The 15,181-nt window shown below is 40.0% G+C and overlaps 1 protein-coding gene across 1 annotated transcript in view; it reads left to right on the forward strand.

The window, feature by feature from the left end:
- myo10l1 (myosin X, like 1) overlaps positions 1-15,181 on the forward strand; it is a 41,793-nt gene extending 26,612 nt beyond the window's left edge. The window contains exons 9-43 of the mRNA XM_041971216.1: positions 190-296; positions 686-815; positions 904-1,022; positions 1,114-1,260; positions 1,681-1,781; positions 1,881-1,947; positions 2,073-2,165; positions 2,272-2,340; positions 2,423-2,505; positions 2,737-2,839; positions 2,981-3,061; positions 3,154-3,278; positions 3,432-3,549; positions 3,643-3,749; positions 3,834-4,116; positions 4,249-5,097; positions 5,289-5,412; positions 6,664-6,802; positions 7,243-7,347; positions 7,439-7,534; positions 7,615-7,708; positions 7,863-7,918; positions 8,069-8,211; positions 8,448-8,642; positions 8,890-9,047; positions 9,391-9,511; positions 9,686-9,834; positions 10,048-10,196; positions 10,290-10,497; positions 10,692-10,828; positions 10,936-11,059; positions 11,484-11,837; positions 12,580-12,756; positions 12,862-13,053; positions 13,333-15,181. Coding sequence (XP_041827150.1) covers positions 190-296; positions 686-815; positions 904-1,022; positions 1,114-1,260; positions 1,681-1,781; positions 1,881-1,947; positions 2,073-2,165; positions 2,272-2,340; positions 2,423-2,505; positions 2,737-2,839; positions 2,981-3,061; positions 3,154-3,278; positions 3,432-3,549; positions 3,643-3,749; positions 3,834-4,116; positions 4,249-5,097; positions 5,289-5,412; positions 6,664-6,802; positions 7,243-7,347; positions 7,439-7,534; positions 7,615-7,708; positions 7,863-7,918; positions 8,069-8,211; positions 8,448-8,642; positions 8,890-9,047; positions 9,391-9,511; positions 9,686-9,834; positions 10,048-10,196; positions 10,290-10,497; positions 10,692-10,828; positions 10,936-11,059; positions 11,484-11,837; positions 12,580-12,756; positions 12,862-13,053; positions 13,333-13,437 — 5,408 coding nt within the window. The 3' untranslated portion in view covers positions 13,438-15,181. The remainder of the gene's footprint in view (positions 1-189; positions 297-685; positions 816-903; positions 1,023-1,113; positions 1,261-1,680; positions 1,782-1,880; positions 1,948-2,072; positions 2,166-2,271; positions 2,341-2,422; positions 2,506-2,736; positions 2,840-2,980; positions 3,062-3,153; positions 3,279-3,431; positions 3,550-3,642; positions 3,750-3,833; positions 4,117-4,248; positions 5,098-5,288; positions 5,413-6,663; positions 6,803-7,242; positions 7,348-7,438; positions 7,535-7,614; positions 7,709-7,862; positions 7,919-8,068; positions 8,212-8,447; positions 8,643-8,889; positions 9,048-9,390; positions 9,512-9,685; positions 9,835-10,047; positions 10,197-10,289; positions 10,498-10,691; positions 10,829-10,935; positions 11,060-11,483; positions 11,838-12,579; positions 12,757-12,861; positions 13,054-13,332) is intronic.

The following is a 15,181-nucleotide window of genomic DNA, read 5'->3' on the forward strand; positions in this document are numbered from 1 at the left end:
GTGACTATGACCATCTTTTATGCTGTCTGGGATTTTGCATCAGTATTCAAAATATGGCTAGAAGAGACCAGGATAACTGAGGATGAAAAATTGTGTGTTAAAAAATGTAAAATAATCATCAGATCATTGTGAGGCTTGCATGGCTGTGCAACCTGCAGCTACATTGTTTGTGTATATGTCCTCTGACAGGTCTTTATTTCCTGGAGGATCCAGCTGAATCTTTTCACTACCTCAGCCAGTCAGGATGCCTGAAGGACAAGAGCCTGAATGACAAGGAACTATATAACAGTGTTATGGTCTGTGTGATTTCCTGTTTGCATTTGACATTCAACAGCTGTTAGCAAAAAGTACTGTAGTATTTAAGTCTTACATCAAATAGTTTTTTTTTTGTTTTATAAACACAAAAGTCCCAGATTTTATTAGATTTAACTTAGATAACTGATGTTATTGGAATCAAGATTTTGCAATCCTTTTTCACACAGCAAGTACAGCTGCATCTGCTAATCACTATGATTAAAAGCTAGCAAGATGTCAGAAAACAGCACCTCCACACCTCCACATTAGAGGTTTATAAAACCATATTTCTTCTTTCTTCTTAGACAATGCTTTCACTTCCCTGTCAGTGGCACTATCAGCAGTAATAACAGCAGAACCTTGTCTGTTTCCTGTCCTTGTCCTTGTTCAGGAGGCACTGAAGGTTTTAGAGTTTACAGAAGAGGAGATCAGAGACATGTTTAAGCTGCTGTCTGGAGTCTTACAACTTGGCAACACAGAGTTCATGACCGCAGGAGGAGCGCAGATCACCACTAAACAAAGTTAGGGCATTTCTGATGTCAAATGAATCTAAAAATATAAAACTGAGACAGGTTGCAGATGTTAAAACTTCCCTTCTTGTGTTTCCAGTGGTCAGTAATGCTAGTGAGCTGTTGGGTCTGGATGCCTTCCAGCTGTCTGAAGTCTTGACTCAGCGCTCTATAATCCTCAGAGGAGAAGAAATCTGTTCCCCTCTTACTATTGAGCAGGTTGGCATAAACACAAATATTTTTTGATTGATCCCTGTGCACGTGGACAGCTGTATTAACCCTTCCTGTGGTTCTCCTCTCTGGGCTGAAGGCCATCGATTCCCGAGACTCTGTAGCCATGGCGTTATATTCTCAGTGTTTTTCCTGGATCATCCTCAAGATTAATCAGAAGATCAAAGGGAAAGAAAACTTCAAATCTATCGGCATTCTTGATATATTCGGCTTTGAGAACTTTGAGGTCAGACCCATGATTTTCTTTTACATTTTCTCCTTTGAGTTCATGAATTTTCATCTCTCATCATCTCTCTCATGCTCTCTTACTAAGCAGGATAGTAGCCCAGGCAACTATTTTCAAGCTCAAGTGAAATTGTACAGTTAAAGTTAATTAATTTCTATCTATGGTTAATCATTACTCTGCTGCTAACTTGTTGAGAGGGACCTGAAAGCCTGAGAACAAATCAGTCAAATAAAATGGATAAATTATTTACATACTCTAGACTTATGAACATAATGAAAAATGTTGACTGTATTTAAAAAGCCTTCTTTTGTGTTTAACATATAGAAAAAATGCAGGAGTTCAATCAGGGTTTACATCAACAGCCTCAAAAATTAACCATGGTTTGCATGTAAGACAATGCACTTGTCTCCTTGCCTGCAGGTGAACCGGTTCGAGCAGTTTAACATAAACTATGCCAATGAGAAGCTTCAAGAGTATTTCAACAAGCACATATTTTCCTTGGAGCAGCTGGAGTACAACAGGTGAAGATTTTTTTTATATATATATATATTTTTTTATTTCAGCTGTGACATAAAGACACTCTTAAGGTACTATCATTTTTGTATGGGTTTCTACTACAGGGAAGGTGTTCAGTGGCATGCTATTGACTGGATGGATAATGCAGAATGTCTTGACCTCATAGAGAAGGTATGAATATTACTGACTGCATAAACAGTCCATGTTTAGATGCTTTCTGGGAACTCCTTTAATGCTGATGTGTTGCTGATTTATTGATACTGGTGTAATATCATCAAGTTCTTCCCCTGTTGTAGAAACTGGGCTTGTTGGCACTAGTGAATGAAGAGAGCCGGTTCCCTAAAGGAACAGACTTCACTCTGCTGGAGAAGTTGCACAGCAGACACTCTGTGAGTTGTTTGCACATTTTAAATGGAAATCGCACTATAAATTGCAGCATGCTATATCCAGTTTCTGTGCTTCATTTTACTTTACATTTTGTGTCCTTTTCTGCAGACAAACCCTTACTATGTGAAGCCCAGGCTTGCAGATCATCAGTTTGGTATTAAACATTATGCTGGAGAGGTGAGTTATAGATAAGTGAGCAATTTGTTTGTCATCAAACAGTATAAATAATTACTTTAAGTCCCACTTCTGTCTTGAACAGGTTCTGTATGATGTCAAAGGAATCCTGGAGAAAAACAGAGACACTTTCAGAGACGACATCCTGAACATGCTGAAGGACAGCCGGTAGTTAAATCAGTTGCACATAGAAAAGGGTTAAATGTAATGAGCCATGTATTAATTAACAAATTGATCAGTCTTTCCCAAATGGATTGCTTGAGAGATTAACCTTTTTTATGATGGGTAGTTTCACTTTTTTTTTTTTTTTGTTAATCATCATTAGGAGACATGCCTGTATTATTTCTACTGACACAGTTTAGAAGATGTTCCACTTATGTTTCTGTTGCTGCTTTACAGACTGGACTTCATCTATGACTTGTTTGAGAAGGTTGGCAGCAGGAACAACGAGGAAAAGATGGGAACAGCAAGACGCAAACCCACAGTGAGCTCCCAGTTCAGGGTGAGTGATGCATTTCCACTGGGCTGCACCAGCAACAAGTAACTTTCACTCTTTATTGATTGTTTCTTAGATTTAAACTGTCATTAATGAATTGTTTTATGGTGAACCAATTTAATATTTTAGATTTCTTTGTCTCCTCAGGACTCGCTTCATGCTCTCATGGCCACTCTTAGTGCATCTAATCCATTTTTCATTCGCTGTATTAAACCCAACATGGAAAAGGTCAATTTGTTTGTATCTCACATTAATCCTTGTAGAGCTTGACTGTGCATTATCTCAAAATGCTGATTTATTTTTTTATATTTACTTCGTAGAATCCAAATGTGTTTGACCCAGAGGTTGTCCTGAACCAGCTGAGATATTCTGGGATGTTGGAGACTGTGAAGATCCGTCGTGCTGGATTTCCTGTTCGCAGAACATTCAAAGATTTCTTCTCACGGCAAGAATCTCTAAATCTACTCTTGACTCCTTTTTTGTGATTTTTTTTTTTTTTTGCATGTCCTTGGGTATTTTTTTTTTTGCAGCTTTTTATCCTTTATGATAATAATAATCTTTCTGCTGTCATCTCACACCCCATCCTGTTTCTTCTCAGGTATAAGATTGTTCTCAAAGACAAAGTGCCAGCAGCTGGAGATGATAAGAAAAGAAGTACAGATCTTTTAACAAAGTATGATAAGACCAAGAAAGAGTGGCAGTTGGGCAAGACCAAGGTGAAGAAGCTTTTGTCAGTCAACAGGGAACACTCAAAATCAGCATTCTTTCTTTTATTAAACTATTTCTACCCGTTCTTGTTGCTTTTCTAGGTGTTCATGAAGGAGTCTTTGGAGCATCGTTTAGAGAAGGACAGGGATGAAATCCGTCGCCAAGCTGCCATGATAATCCGAGCCCACCTACTTACTTTCTCTGCAAAGTAAGGCCTAATTCATGTTTTCAGATTCTTTGCACCAGTCCTATACTAGTTCTGATTTAGTGTGGTTTCCATTTTCGCCCGCAGAAAACATTTCAAACGAGTGCGCATCAGCATCCTCACCCTCCAGAAACATCTCCGAAGGCACATCCAACGCAGACAGTTCCTTAAGCAACGCAGAGCAGTACTGGTGTTGCAGAAACACAGGCGAGGTCAGGTGGCGCGTACTCGTGTTCGAAAACTCAAAGAAGAAAAGAAGAAGAAGGAGGAGGAGCAACGCAAGAAAGAGGAGGAAGAGAAGGAAAAGATAGGTGATGGGGAGCAGGAAAAAGAGAGTGAAGAAACAGAGAAGACAGCAAAATCATTAGAGGTAACTGCTGCGTTTTCAGGGTGTTTTCCGCCAAAAATACACATACCACTTCAAAGCTAATTATGTTTACATTTCAGCAGTGATATTGTTGGTGATCTCCTTTTTAACCTTTACCCATTTTTCCCCATCCAGGAAGAAGCCCGTCAAATGGAGGAAATACTGCAGCTTGAGAAAGAGATTGAACGATTGCAGAAGAAGCGAGAGGATGAAGTGTCACAGCTCTGCGAGTCCTCCAAGCAGGAGTTGCAGCTACGCCGGGATGCAGAACTCAAACGGATGAAAAAGGAGGCATCTCGGAAAGCCACAGGGCTCATTGACCTTCTGAACTTTGGAGGCGTGGATCCATCTCTGGGAGCAGTCTGCGCTAAGCCTGCTGCAGAGGCCAAAACCCCAAAAGAGGCAAACACCAGCAGAGGTGCATCTAAAGAAGAGGATGTCGATGAAGGTTTCCACGCTGAGGAGGAGTGCATTCCTCTGCCAGACTTCCCTCCACCTGCTGAGTCAGACGCTCCTATGGATCAGGAGATATTTGCTCACCTCCCTCCTCCCCCGCCTGCTTTTGCAGAGGGAACAGTGCCCCCTGGACCACCTCCACCACTTTTTACAGATGGCACGGCTATCGGTGGAATTCCTCCTCCTCCTCCTCTTCCTCCACCAGGAGACTGTGCGGCTGTCCCTCCTCCTCCACCACCACCTCCTCCAGGGGAGGGGGTTAAGAACGAGGGAGCAAAGACAGAGTCGGAGAGGAAGGTGAGCATGGTGGAGAGCTTAGTGGATGGTGAGGAGCCCATCTACAGCATGCCGGCCGATACGGAGTCAGACTACGACCAGGAGGAAGAGGAAGGGTCTGTCACTGCTGGAGACGACAGTTCTGTATCTGGAAGCAACCGGGGGAGCACCGCCGTGACAGATGAGGAGCACCCGAGGAAGTCGACCTGCACCAATGCCAGCATTGAGTCCTACAGAGGCAGCTCTGACTCTGTGAGGACACACACTTACACGCATCCTCACACGCGTGCACACAGACATGTATGAGCAGCTACACAGTGACACCTTTAACATTTTGCTCACACTTCTGATAAACTAATCATTTATATTTTTTCATTTGTATGAAATTTCTATGTAATTTATCAACTACAAGTATTTAATTCATGTCTTTTGTTACGGTGCAGTATGCGGACAGTGATGACGAACATGATGGGATGATGGACACTGATGAAGAGGTGACAAATGGTAGAGTAACTTTGCTTAATGGAAATGGACCGCCCTATTTCCACGGTTACCTCTACATGAAAGGTGCGTATATTTTGTCACGTTTTTGTTGTTTTGTCTTTATTTTTTTCTAGTTTGAAAAATTATTTTTCTATTTGACTTGAACCTGTATACAGTTATTAACCTTTTTTATCCAGGTTACTTTTATTTATTGGTACATAACCTCATGAAAATGTCAGAGCGAATGAAAAAGCATAAATTACTGCTGTCTTTGAGTGAAAACCGCCATCAACAAGTTGCTGCTCTACTGGTGAAATCTGCTCCTGTGGTTCAGTGTCATCCTCTCACTGTACACACCCCTCATGGAGTTAGAGCTTTATTGGACTCTTCTGCTTTCACTCTCTCCCCTCTTAGACGCACAAAACTGTGTCAGCCCCATATCACCTTTGAGAGCAGCCGTTCTAATGCTGCTGAGGCCTTCCCTGAAGGAGAACCACATGACTGTGTGCCCAGAGTTATCTCTCTTTCATCTTTTCAAATTAAATGAAACTGAACTACAGTAGCAGGAGAGCTTGGATTGTTAGATCAGCTCTATGTTTTGTATGTCAATGTCAATGTGCAGTGTGTACTCCCTACAACACCTGGGCATGCTCCTTATGAGACAACATATGTTCTGAGGGATCTTCTTCCAGACCTAAATCAGGCCATCAGTCAACCCCTGGACAGTCTGTGGTGTGATGTGGCATCAGTGGATGGACCAAGACATGATGTCTCAGAGGTGCTCAATTGGATTCAGGTCTGATGGCAGGCCAGTCCACAGCATCAAGACTTCATCAAGCAGGAATTGCTGACACACTTTAGCCAAATGAGGCCAAGGATTGTCAAGCATCACAAGGAACCCAGGTCCGACTGCAGTGACACCAAATATTTGCAAGAAAGGATGAAGACAATGAAATGGTCTGTGGCCTCAACCTGCAGGACCATTCTTTATAGGGGTTGTCTGTTAATTGCCTCCTTCTTCCACCTGCTGTCTGTTGGATTTGTACAACAGCAGGTGAAATTGATTCACAATCAGTGTTTTTTTCTAACTGGATAAATTGATATCCCAGAAGTGTGACTGACTTTGAGTTACATGATATTGATTATGTGTTCCCTTTATTTATTTATTTTAGCAATGTACTTAGATCCTAGTTTGACAGTAGAAGAATCTTAGTCTTAAAAAAAAGAGACTTGGGAAATATTTACATGATGCATGTCATGTCTAACATCTCAAATATTACCTCAAACATTACCTTGAATTACCTTAATGTAATTATGTCTTCTGTGGTCCTCCAGCTGGTTTGATGATCCCATGGAGAAGGCGCTGGTGTGTACTAAAGGATGAGACTTTCATGTGGTTCCGGTCCAAACAAGAGTCCCTGAAGTCTGGCTGGCTCTACAAGAAAGGAGGAGGCCTTTCCACTCTCTCGCGGAGGTTGTTGTAGTTATTACTGAGTGAAGCCTGCATGCTAGCTGAATGAAATCCTGCACGAGCCTGTTTTAAAACTGTAGTTCAGCAGAAGTCCAGTTGAAGCTCTGATACACTATGACTTGACTTAAACTTTGCTTGGTTACTCAGATTTCTTAAAAAGATGCATTTTAATCAAAGTTTGATTAATTACTTTTTGGGGAAAAGGACACTTATGTTTTGAAACTACTGCAGAAAGCCTGAGCGGACGCAGCTGGAAAGCAGATGTGAGAGAAACAAAAACTGTATTTTTGTTACCAAGATTTTTAAGGAGCTTGTAAAATGCATTTGTTCTTCCACCTGATGATGCATCTGTTTAAATTAGAACAGAGTCAAACTCATAAGTCTTGATAATGTGGAGAGTATATGATCTTTATTCTCATAGTGATGCATTGTTTTTACCCCAGGAACTGGAAGATGCGCTGGTTTGTACTTAGAGACAGCAAGCTGATGTACTATGACAACGACAGTGAAGAGAAACTGAAGGGAACCATCGACATCCGAGCAGCCAAGTAAGACTTCCAGCAAACTTTTTTAGCCAAACAGCTGTTTTATGAAAGCAGCTGCATTTCTCCGATATCTCCTCTTTTTGTGATTCTGCAGGGAGATTGTAGATAATCATGAAAAGGAAAACGCTTTGAATATTGTGACAGATGAGAGGACATACCAAGTGTTTGCAGAGTCGCCAGAAGATGCAAGGTATGAAAGAGTCCTTTGTTATATTGAAATTTTCCAAATATTCTGTAACATGTAATTGTATCTTTTGCTTTTCTTTGTAGTGGGTGGTTCAATGTGCTGAGTAAAGTGAGAGTGTGCACTCCGGAGCAGCTGCTGGAGATGTCCCATGAGCAAGCCAACCCGAAAAATGCTGTGGTCAGTCTTTATTTGAGTTAATGTTTCACTTATACATTGTGAGGTATTTGGAAAGATATTACTAGTTTATGGCTATTATAACAGATAGAAATGCAGAGTTATGAATTCTGAATTAATTTTAAAATTTTGTCTTCTGCTGCATCTTCTTGTTCAGGGAACTCTTGATGTGGGACTGATTGACTCTGTTTGTGCATCAGACAACCCTGATCGGTAAGTTTGGCTTACTTTGCATGCCTAAAACTTTGTTCATGTTTACTCCTGAATTTTCGTTTTTCATGAGGTAACTGAGAAGACTTTATAAACATTTTTGCCAATGCAGTGGGAATATATTTTACTGACTCTTTCGTTTAATTTTTCCAGGCCAAATTCTTTTGTCATCATCACGGCCAACCGTGTAATCCACTGCAACAGTGACACACCAGAGGAAATGCATCACTGGATCAGTTTGCTGCAGAAACCTAAAGGAGACGCCAGGATAGATGGACAAGAATTCCTTGTCAGAGGTGAGAGTTTCTTAATAAATATGTATAAGGTTATTATTTTTTGTTAGAGATATTGTATTACTATGTAGAAAGTGCATAAATGATTAAACTACTATTTTTTCAGATGTAAAATTATATATATTTATAAAATATATTCTTTTTTGGACATACCACTGTGAACTACATTATCTCCATATATCTGTGATAATCATTTTATTCTTCTTCAACCCCCTCCCCCCCCGCCTCATCCTCTCCAGGCTGGCTCCAAAAGGAGATGAAGACAAACGCTAAGAGCACATCTCTGAAGCTAAAGAAACGCTGGTTTGTTTTGACACACAACTCTTTGGATTACTACAAGAGCTCAGAGCGAAACTCCTCCAAGATGGGAACTCTGGTCCTAAACTCCCTCTGCTCTGTCATTCAGCCGGATGAACGAGTGCACAGAGAAACAGGTGAGGAGGGAGAAATTAATAGGATATGATAAAAGGGCACATTTAATCAGGGATTATATGTAATTTGGCGTTTTAGGATACTTGCATATTCATGTTTAACTATTAGACACATGAAGAAAACCACCAGTAACTGGGTTATATTGGATTACTTAAAGAAGGATTATTATATTTCAGTTTTGAAACTTAAACGAAATATTATTCATTTGAATTATATATAACTAATGCTTACTGGGGCCTGTTTTCAAAGGTTACTGGAACATCATAGTGTATGGGAGGAAGCATTCCTACCGCCTTTATACTAAGATGCTGAATGAGGCCATGAGGTGGACAGCTGCCATACAGGGAGTCATAGACAGCAAGACCCCAATAGAAACCCCAACGCTGCAGCTCATCAGAGACATCAAGGTAAAATGTTTACATTGATATTTTAAGATACATTAGAGATACAAGAGCGTTCAAAGGCTTTTTTTCTGGGTTTCTTCTAAGGGTGGAAATCACAAGTTTGATCACAAAGTCTGACTCATATTGGAGTTACTACCACACCCTTTCATATTAACATTTTTCTAATCAAATTTGAATAAAAAAGTTTGCTTTATAGAAACTAAGGAAATGTAAACAATTCGACCCTAATACATATTATAATTGTATTAATGTTTGATATTTTCAGTTTACATTGCTGCTATTTATTTATTTATCATCAAATCAATGTAAACTGATGTATGGTTATACCATCACTGTGTCCTCTCAGGAGAACAGTGTGAACCCTGAAATAGTGGAGCAGATGTACAGGAGGAACCCCATCCTCAGATATACTCAGCATCCTCTGCACTCCCCCTTGCTGCCGCTTCCTTACGGAGAGGTCACCAGCTGTAAGTGAAGCTCTTTTGAAAACAACTCATTCATTCCTCCCTCCTTCTGTCCTCTTCCTATTCTTCACCTTATTTTGCATTGCAAAGCTTTGTGTTTTATGCATGTTTTTTTTAAACACCCAAACAGTCCTTTAATGTAATTTTATTTATTGATTGATTTTTCTCTGCATGCAGTACACAGGCAGCAGGGTTATGCCAGCCTGCAGGATGAGGCAGTGCGAGTTTTTAACTCTCTGCAGGAGATGGAGACACTGGCAGACACAGTGCCCATCATTCAGGGCATCCTGCAGACCTGCCAGGATCTGCGCCCTCTCAGGGATGAGGTACACTTAATATAAAAAACTGATTTACTTCCAAGATTAAATAAATTGTAAAGGTGTTATTACAAATATTTCACAAGCATGAAGGGCTGACACTTAAAACACAGTATATTGCTCATATACAAGACATTATGTTGATTATATTCTCACTGATTCCTACAGTGTTTATTAAATTTGTAGTTTTCTTAACCTACTTCGATTCCTTTTTCCATTTAGGTATATTGTCAGGTGATCAAGCAGACCAATCACGTGCCTCAGCCTAACAGCCCAGCCAACCGGGCACACTGGCACCTGCTCACCTGCATGAGCTGCACCTTCCTACCCAGCCGAGCCATTCTCAGATACCTCCGCTTCCACCTCAAGAGGTGTGTGTGTGTCTGCAATATATATTACACTTCTGTCATGGCTCATCCTTAAAACAAATGCAAACTAAACTGTCCTGTGTATTTGTGACTCAGGGTGCGAGAGCGCCATCCCGGCACAGAAATCGAACGTTACGCCACTTTTATTGGGGAATCCCTGAAGAAGACCAAGACTCGTGAGTTTGTTCCCTCTCAGGAGGAGATTGCTGCTCTGCTGGTGAGACAGGAGATGAGCACCACCGTGTACTGCCATGGAGGAGGCTCGTGCAAGATCTCCATCAACTCACACACCACAGCTGGAGAGGTGAATGCACACACACTGACATGTTGTCATTTTCATCTTGGAAGTACTTTTTACATGTTCAAATATTCTAATCCTAATTAATTAATAAGGGTTTTTTGTGAGAGACTTTTTTTCTCTCTTTTAGGAAATCTATACATTCAGGCTCCAGTTCAAGGTCCAATCAGTTTTAAACATATTTTTTAATGTTTCTGCAGGTTGTTGAGAAGCTAATCAGAGGTCTGGCCATGGAGGACAGCAAGAACTTGTTTTCTCTGTTTGAACACAACTCCTTCACAGACCGAGCCCTGGAGAGCAGGGTGATTGTTGCCGATGTTCTAGCCAAGTTTGAGAGGTATTTTAATCTGTATGTTATACTTCAACTGTAAATATGGCTCTGCTACATTTGAATAAAGCCTTGATCTGTGTGGTAACTTGCTTTGTGTGGGCTCATCTGTTCAGACTGGCTGGCAGTGAAGAAGAGGAAGAGGAGGGAGAGTGGAAACTGTACTTCAAATTGTACTGCTTCTTGGATGTAGAGAGCATGCCCAAAGAGGGGGTGGAGTTTGCATTTATGTTTGAGCAGGTAATATTTACTTTACAAGTGCATGAATTAAATAAAACATTTTTGCTTCTAATATATTTACCTTTTAAAGATTTATCATAAAGTCCCTCTAGGACTTTGTAATTTGCATTTCCACTTTGTAATTTTAAAGGTACAATGTTTCGGAAGCTTAAACAAATTAGTCTGATTTATCAGACATTCAAAGTCCTTGTGCATGTCCAAACTTCTACAGCTAAAATTGGACCCAAGTCAGTCCTTTGGTCAAGACTTGTGTCTGCTGTAAGTTCATATCAGCAGCTTGTGTTTATATCAAGGTAGTTTCAGTCTTCAGTTTAATATTTTATATTAAGTGTTTAGGATAAATACTCAAAATATATTATTGTTCATCTTATTAAACTCATTTACTGAAAATGTTTTACCATTTCTTTGTCTTTCTCTGCCTCAGGCCCACGAGTCTTTGATAAGTGGTCACTTTCCAGCCTCAGAGGAGACTTTGCAGCACCTGGCAGCTTTACGTCTCCAGTATCTCCATGGTGATGGGGCAGGTCGAGCTGGATGGAGCTTGGGAAGCGTTTATCCCATCGGACGTCTTCGCAATCGCATCCTGCACTCCACTAAGCCGGGCGTGATCGCGGCAGGTGGAGCTGGAGGAAGAGGAAGTGGAATATCAGGGGATGGAATAAGCATGATGGGAGGACAGGGATCTATCGGGGTTGGCACAGAGAAACGAAAGACTCCAAGCTTTCTGGATGGCACCCTCAGGAGAAGCTTTAAAACTGGCTCTCTGAAGAAGCAAAAGGTCAGTGGAAGAGGAGGACACAAATGCTTTTTTACTTCTACTCATATCTGTGTTTTTATGTTGAAAATAAAGCAGGAAAAAAATAACTTTAACAAGCCTAAATTCATGCTTTAAAAAAGTTTATTTTAATTATTTAAAAACTTCAGAATTCATACAGATTGATTTCTCAACTTTCGTTAAACTAGGCATTTACTGAATTCATAAAAACTCAACCTCTGTTTTTGAAAATGTTAAATGTAAAGTTTTTTCTCCATGAAAATAATGACCACATGTTTGGAAATTGCTCAAATATAACTCTATACCAACTGCTCGGAGAAGCTCCAGCCTCCCTGCACTGGAATAAGCAAACGGATGGATGGCTGGATGGATGGATGGATGGATGGTTGGATGGATGGAACTCTACACCTTTGCCGTTCTTTTTCAATATCTCATTTATGAATATGGAAAATAGCTACCTGGCTGTAGATGCCAAACCCACTTGGATAAAAACAAACAAAACATAAAAACTCAGGACTGTTTTTTATGTTAGCATGCAGGTAACTAATAATAATAATAATAATAATAATAATAATAATAATAAAGATATGGTGATACAGAGTGAGCCTGATGTGCATGAATCGCTACGCTCACATGAGTTCAGTGAAATAACTCTCTTGCTAACATACGGTGGACTCAGTTAGAGGCTGAGTTGTTTGCTGACTGACTGACAGTTTTACAGAATAATAACTTTTTTTTTTTTTAGGTGGAGGAGGAGCAGATGCTGGAGATGTGGGTGAAAGAGGAGACGTCTGCCACACGCACAAGCGTACTGGAGAAGTGGACCCGTCTGCAGGGAATGCCTCAGCACCAAGCTATGCTTAAATATATGAGCCTCATTAAGGAGTGGCCTGGATATGGATCTACTCTTTTTGATGTGGAGGTGAGAAATACAGAAATTAACCTTAAGGACTTAGAATTAGAAGTATTTGCATATAAAACACCTGACAAGTAACCCATATGTTTCTTTACATTTCTTGTCTTGTAGTGTAAAGAGGGCGGTTTTCCTCATGATCTGTGGCTGAGTGTGAGTGCTGACAACGTGTCTGTTTATAAACGAGGTGAACCCAAACCTTTGGAAACCTTCCAGTACGAACACATCACCTTCTTTGGAGCTTCGCAGCCCTGCACCTATAAGATTATCGTGGATGAGAGGGAGATGTTCTTTGAGACTCCGCAGGTGAGAGTTAAATTTTCATTTTATTTGTTATTCATTTTTTTAAGACTGGGGCTGACAAACCTGAATACTTAATTCATTTCTAAACTATTGGTAGTTTGCTAGTAATTTTCAGTTGACTAATTATTTCATTGTTTAGCTACCAACGTTTACATGTATTTTCACACCTCATTGAATTTCAGATGTTTTTACTCATATAATTTTATCATTGTTTGTTTTTTTTTTTTTTTTTTTTTTTTTTAAATCTTAGCAAACAAATCTAATTATTTTTTTACTCTTTAGGTTGGAGAAATCACCAAGATCATGAGAGCCTACATTAACATGATGGTAAAGAAACGTTGCAGCATCATGTCTGTGTCAAGTGTGTCCAGTTCATGGGCCAGGTGATCGCCACCAACCAATTATAGCCCTCGCTTCATGCATCAGCGGAAACAGACGCCTTGACTAGCCGTATCGGTTGGTTGGAATAATGAAGGCAGTTGCATCAACCAGCTAATCTCCAAGTAGAATAAACAGCAGTGGATGAGCATCAATGGGGAGAAATGGATACAGAAGCCAAACTCATACTCTTCTGGTCTGGGTTTAACTTGGGATTAAAAATGAGCATAAAAAAACAACCTGTAATTTGGGGCTGTCACATCAAATACATAACCTTCAGCTGTAGTCCTGCATGCATGTTCAAGCACACTCCAGACCTTTCTCCTTTTTTTCTTTTTTGGAGCAAATAAAAAATTCAGAGATAAGCACAACTCTGCCACCCAGTCTCAGTCAGCCTCAGGTGGCTCCTCCACCCCCCCTCCCGTGCACTGCCAGAGAGAAAAAAGCCACACTTTCTCAGTTAAATGTGTTTGTCTCTCAGTCCTCCACCAATTTCAAAGTCTCTCTCTTTCTCTTTGTCTTTTCACTCCTTCTCGCATCTTTTTTTCCATTGCCATTAATGCTGAATTCTTCTGCTTGATTTTTCATTGTTATTCTTGTTCTGCCTTTAATTGGTAACATCATTAGTACATTTGACAAAAAAAAACAAACAAAAAAAAAACATAAGGATTGTTCTTTGGGGCCACAGCCCACTAATGCACACTCTATCGCTCATCGGTGCCACTGTGTGGCTGCAAGAAGCAAACGCAGCCAAAGGAAGTGGCTTCAAATATTTCCGAACAATTTATTCGCCAGAAGAAAGAATCTGGAAACTCTCTGGTCATGTTCAGCTGGACACTAAGAGGCTTTGCATGGAGAAGAGCCTAATTTGGCTCTACAAGGTAACTTATGTCAGCCAGATCAGACCATTATATCTACATATAACACAGCCTGCATAAATCTGTATAGACACAAAGATGTGCACATAAACAAATGTATCGTTTTTGCAATGTATATCACAAATTATGACAAAGATTATCAAAAACTATGGTGGGCACTGCACTGTAAAGTCTATAGATGTCATACTAAAAGCAATGTGACACCTGTCATGTAAAATACATGCAAGTGAATGCTGTTAATAATGACCACTGTATGTGTGAATATGATGCCAATGCTGTACATCATTCACTGGCTGTGCCATCCAATGTGAATTCACTGAAATGTAAGAATTAGTAGAAACTTTGACTATATTGAGACTGGCTGCTATCATGGTCATATTTTCACTGTGTTTGATGAATTTATCATTGTTGTTGTCTGCTGGAATCACATTGCAGCATTGTTTGGAGCCATAAGAAACTGTTCATCTTTCTTTGCTTCTTATTTTGTAAATTCTTTTCCCCAAAACACAAGAAACTTAAGCAAAAATGTGTACAAGCTCCAGTTTGTCTGTGTCCAGCCTCTTTCTGAACATTTAGACTTTTATTACTGATATTATTATTATTGTATATGCTCCCACTATCGTAACCACCCTTAAGTGCGATGTTTGGATTGCTGCTGTATGTGTGTGTGTGTATTAACATTGTAATGCAAATCGTTGGAAAAGGGGATATGAGAAAAGAGAAAAGATATTACTGGCTGTATTTGTTGGAAATAAGATGTATTTATATGAGTAATCTTTGCTAAGAATGGTGTTGTAATTGTGGGTTTAAGGCAATGGCATGGAATTTCATGGAGGGTTTAGGGGTTATTTATTACTTATTGTACTGTATGTATT

The sequence above is a fragment of the Melanotaenia boesemani genome, chromosome 20 (assembly GCF_017639745.1).
Source record: "Melanotaenia boesemani isolate fMelBoe1 chromosome 20, fMelBoe1.pri, whole genome shotgun sequence".
Lineage (NCBI taxonomy): Eukaryota > Metazoa > Chordata > Actinopteri > Atheriniformes > Melanotaeniidae > Melanotaenia > Melanotaenia boesemani.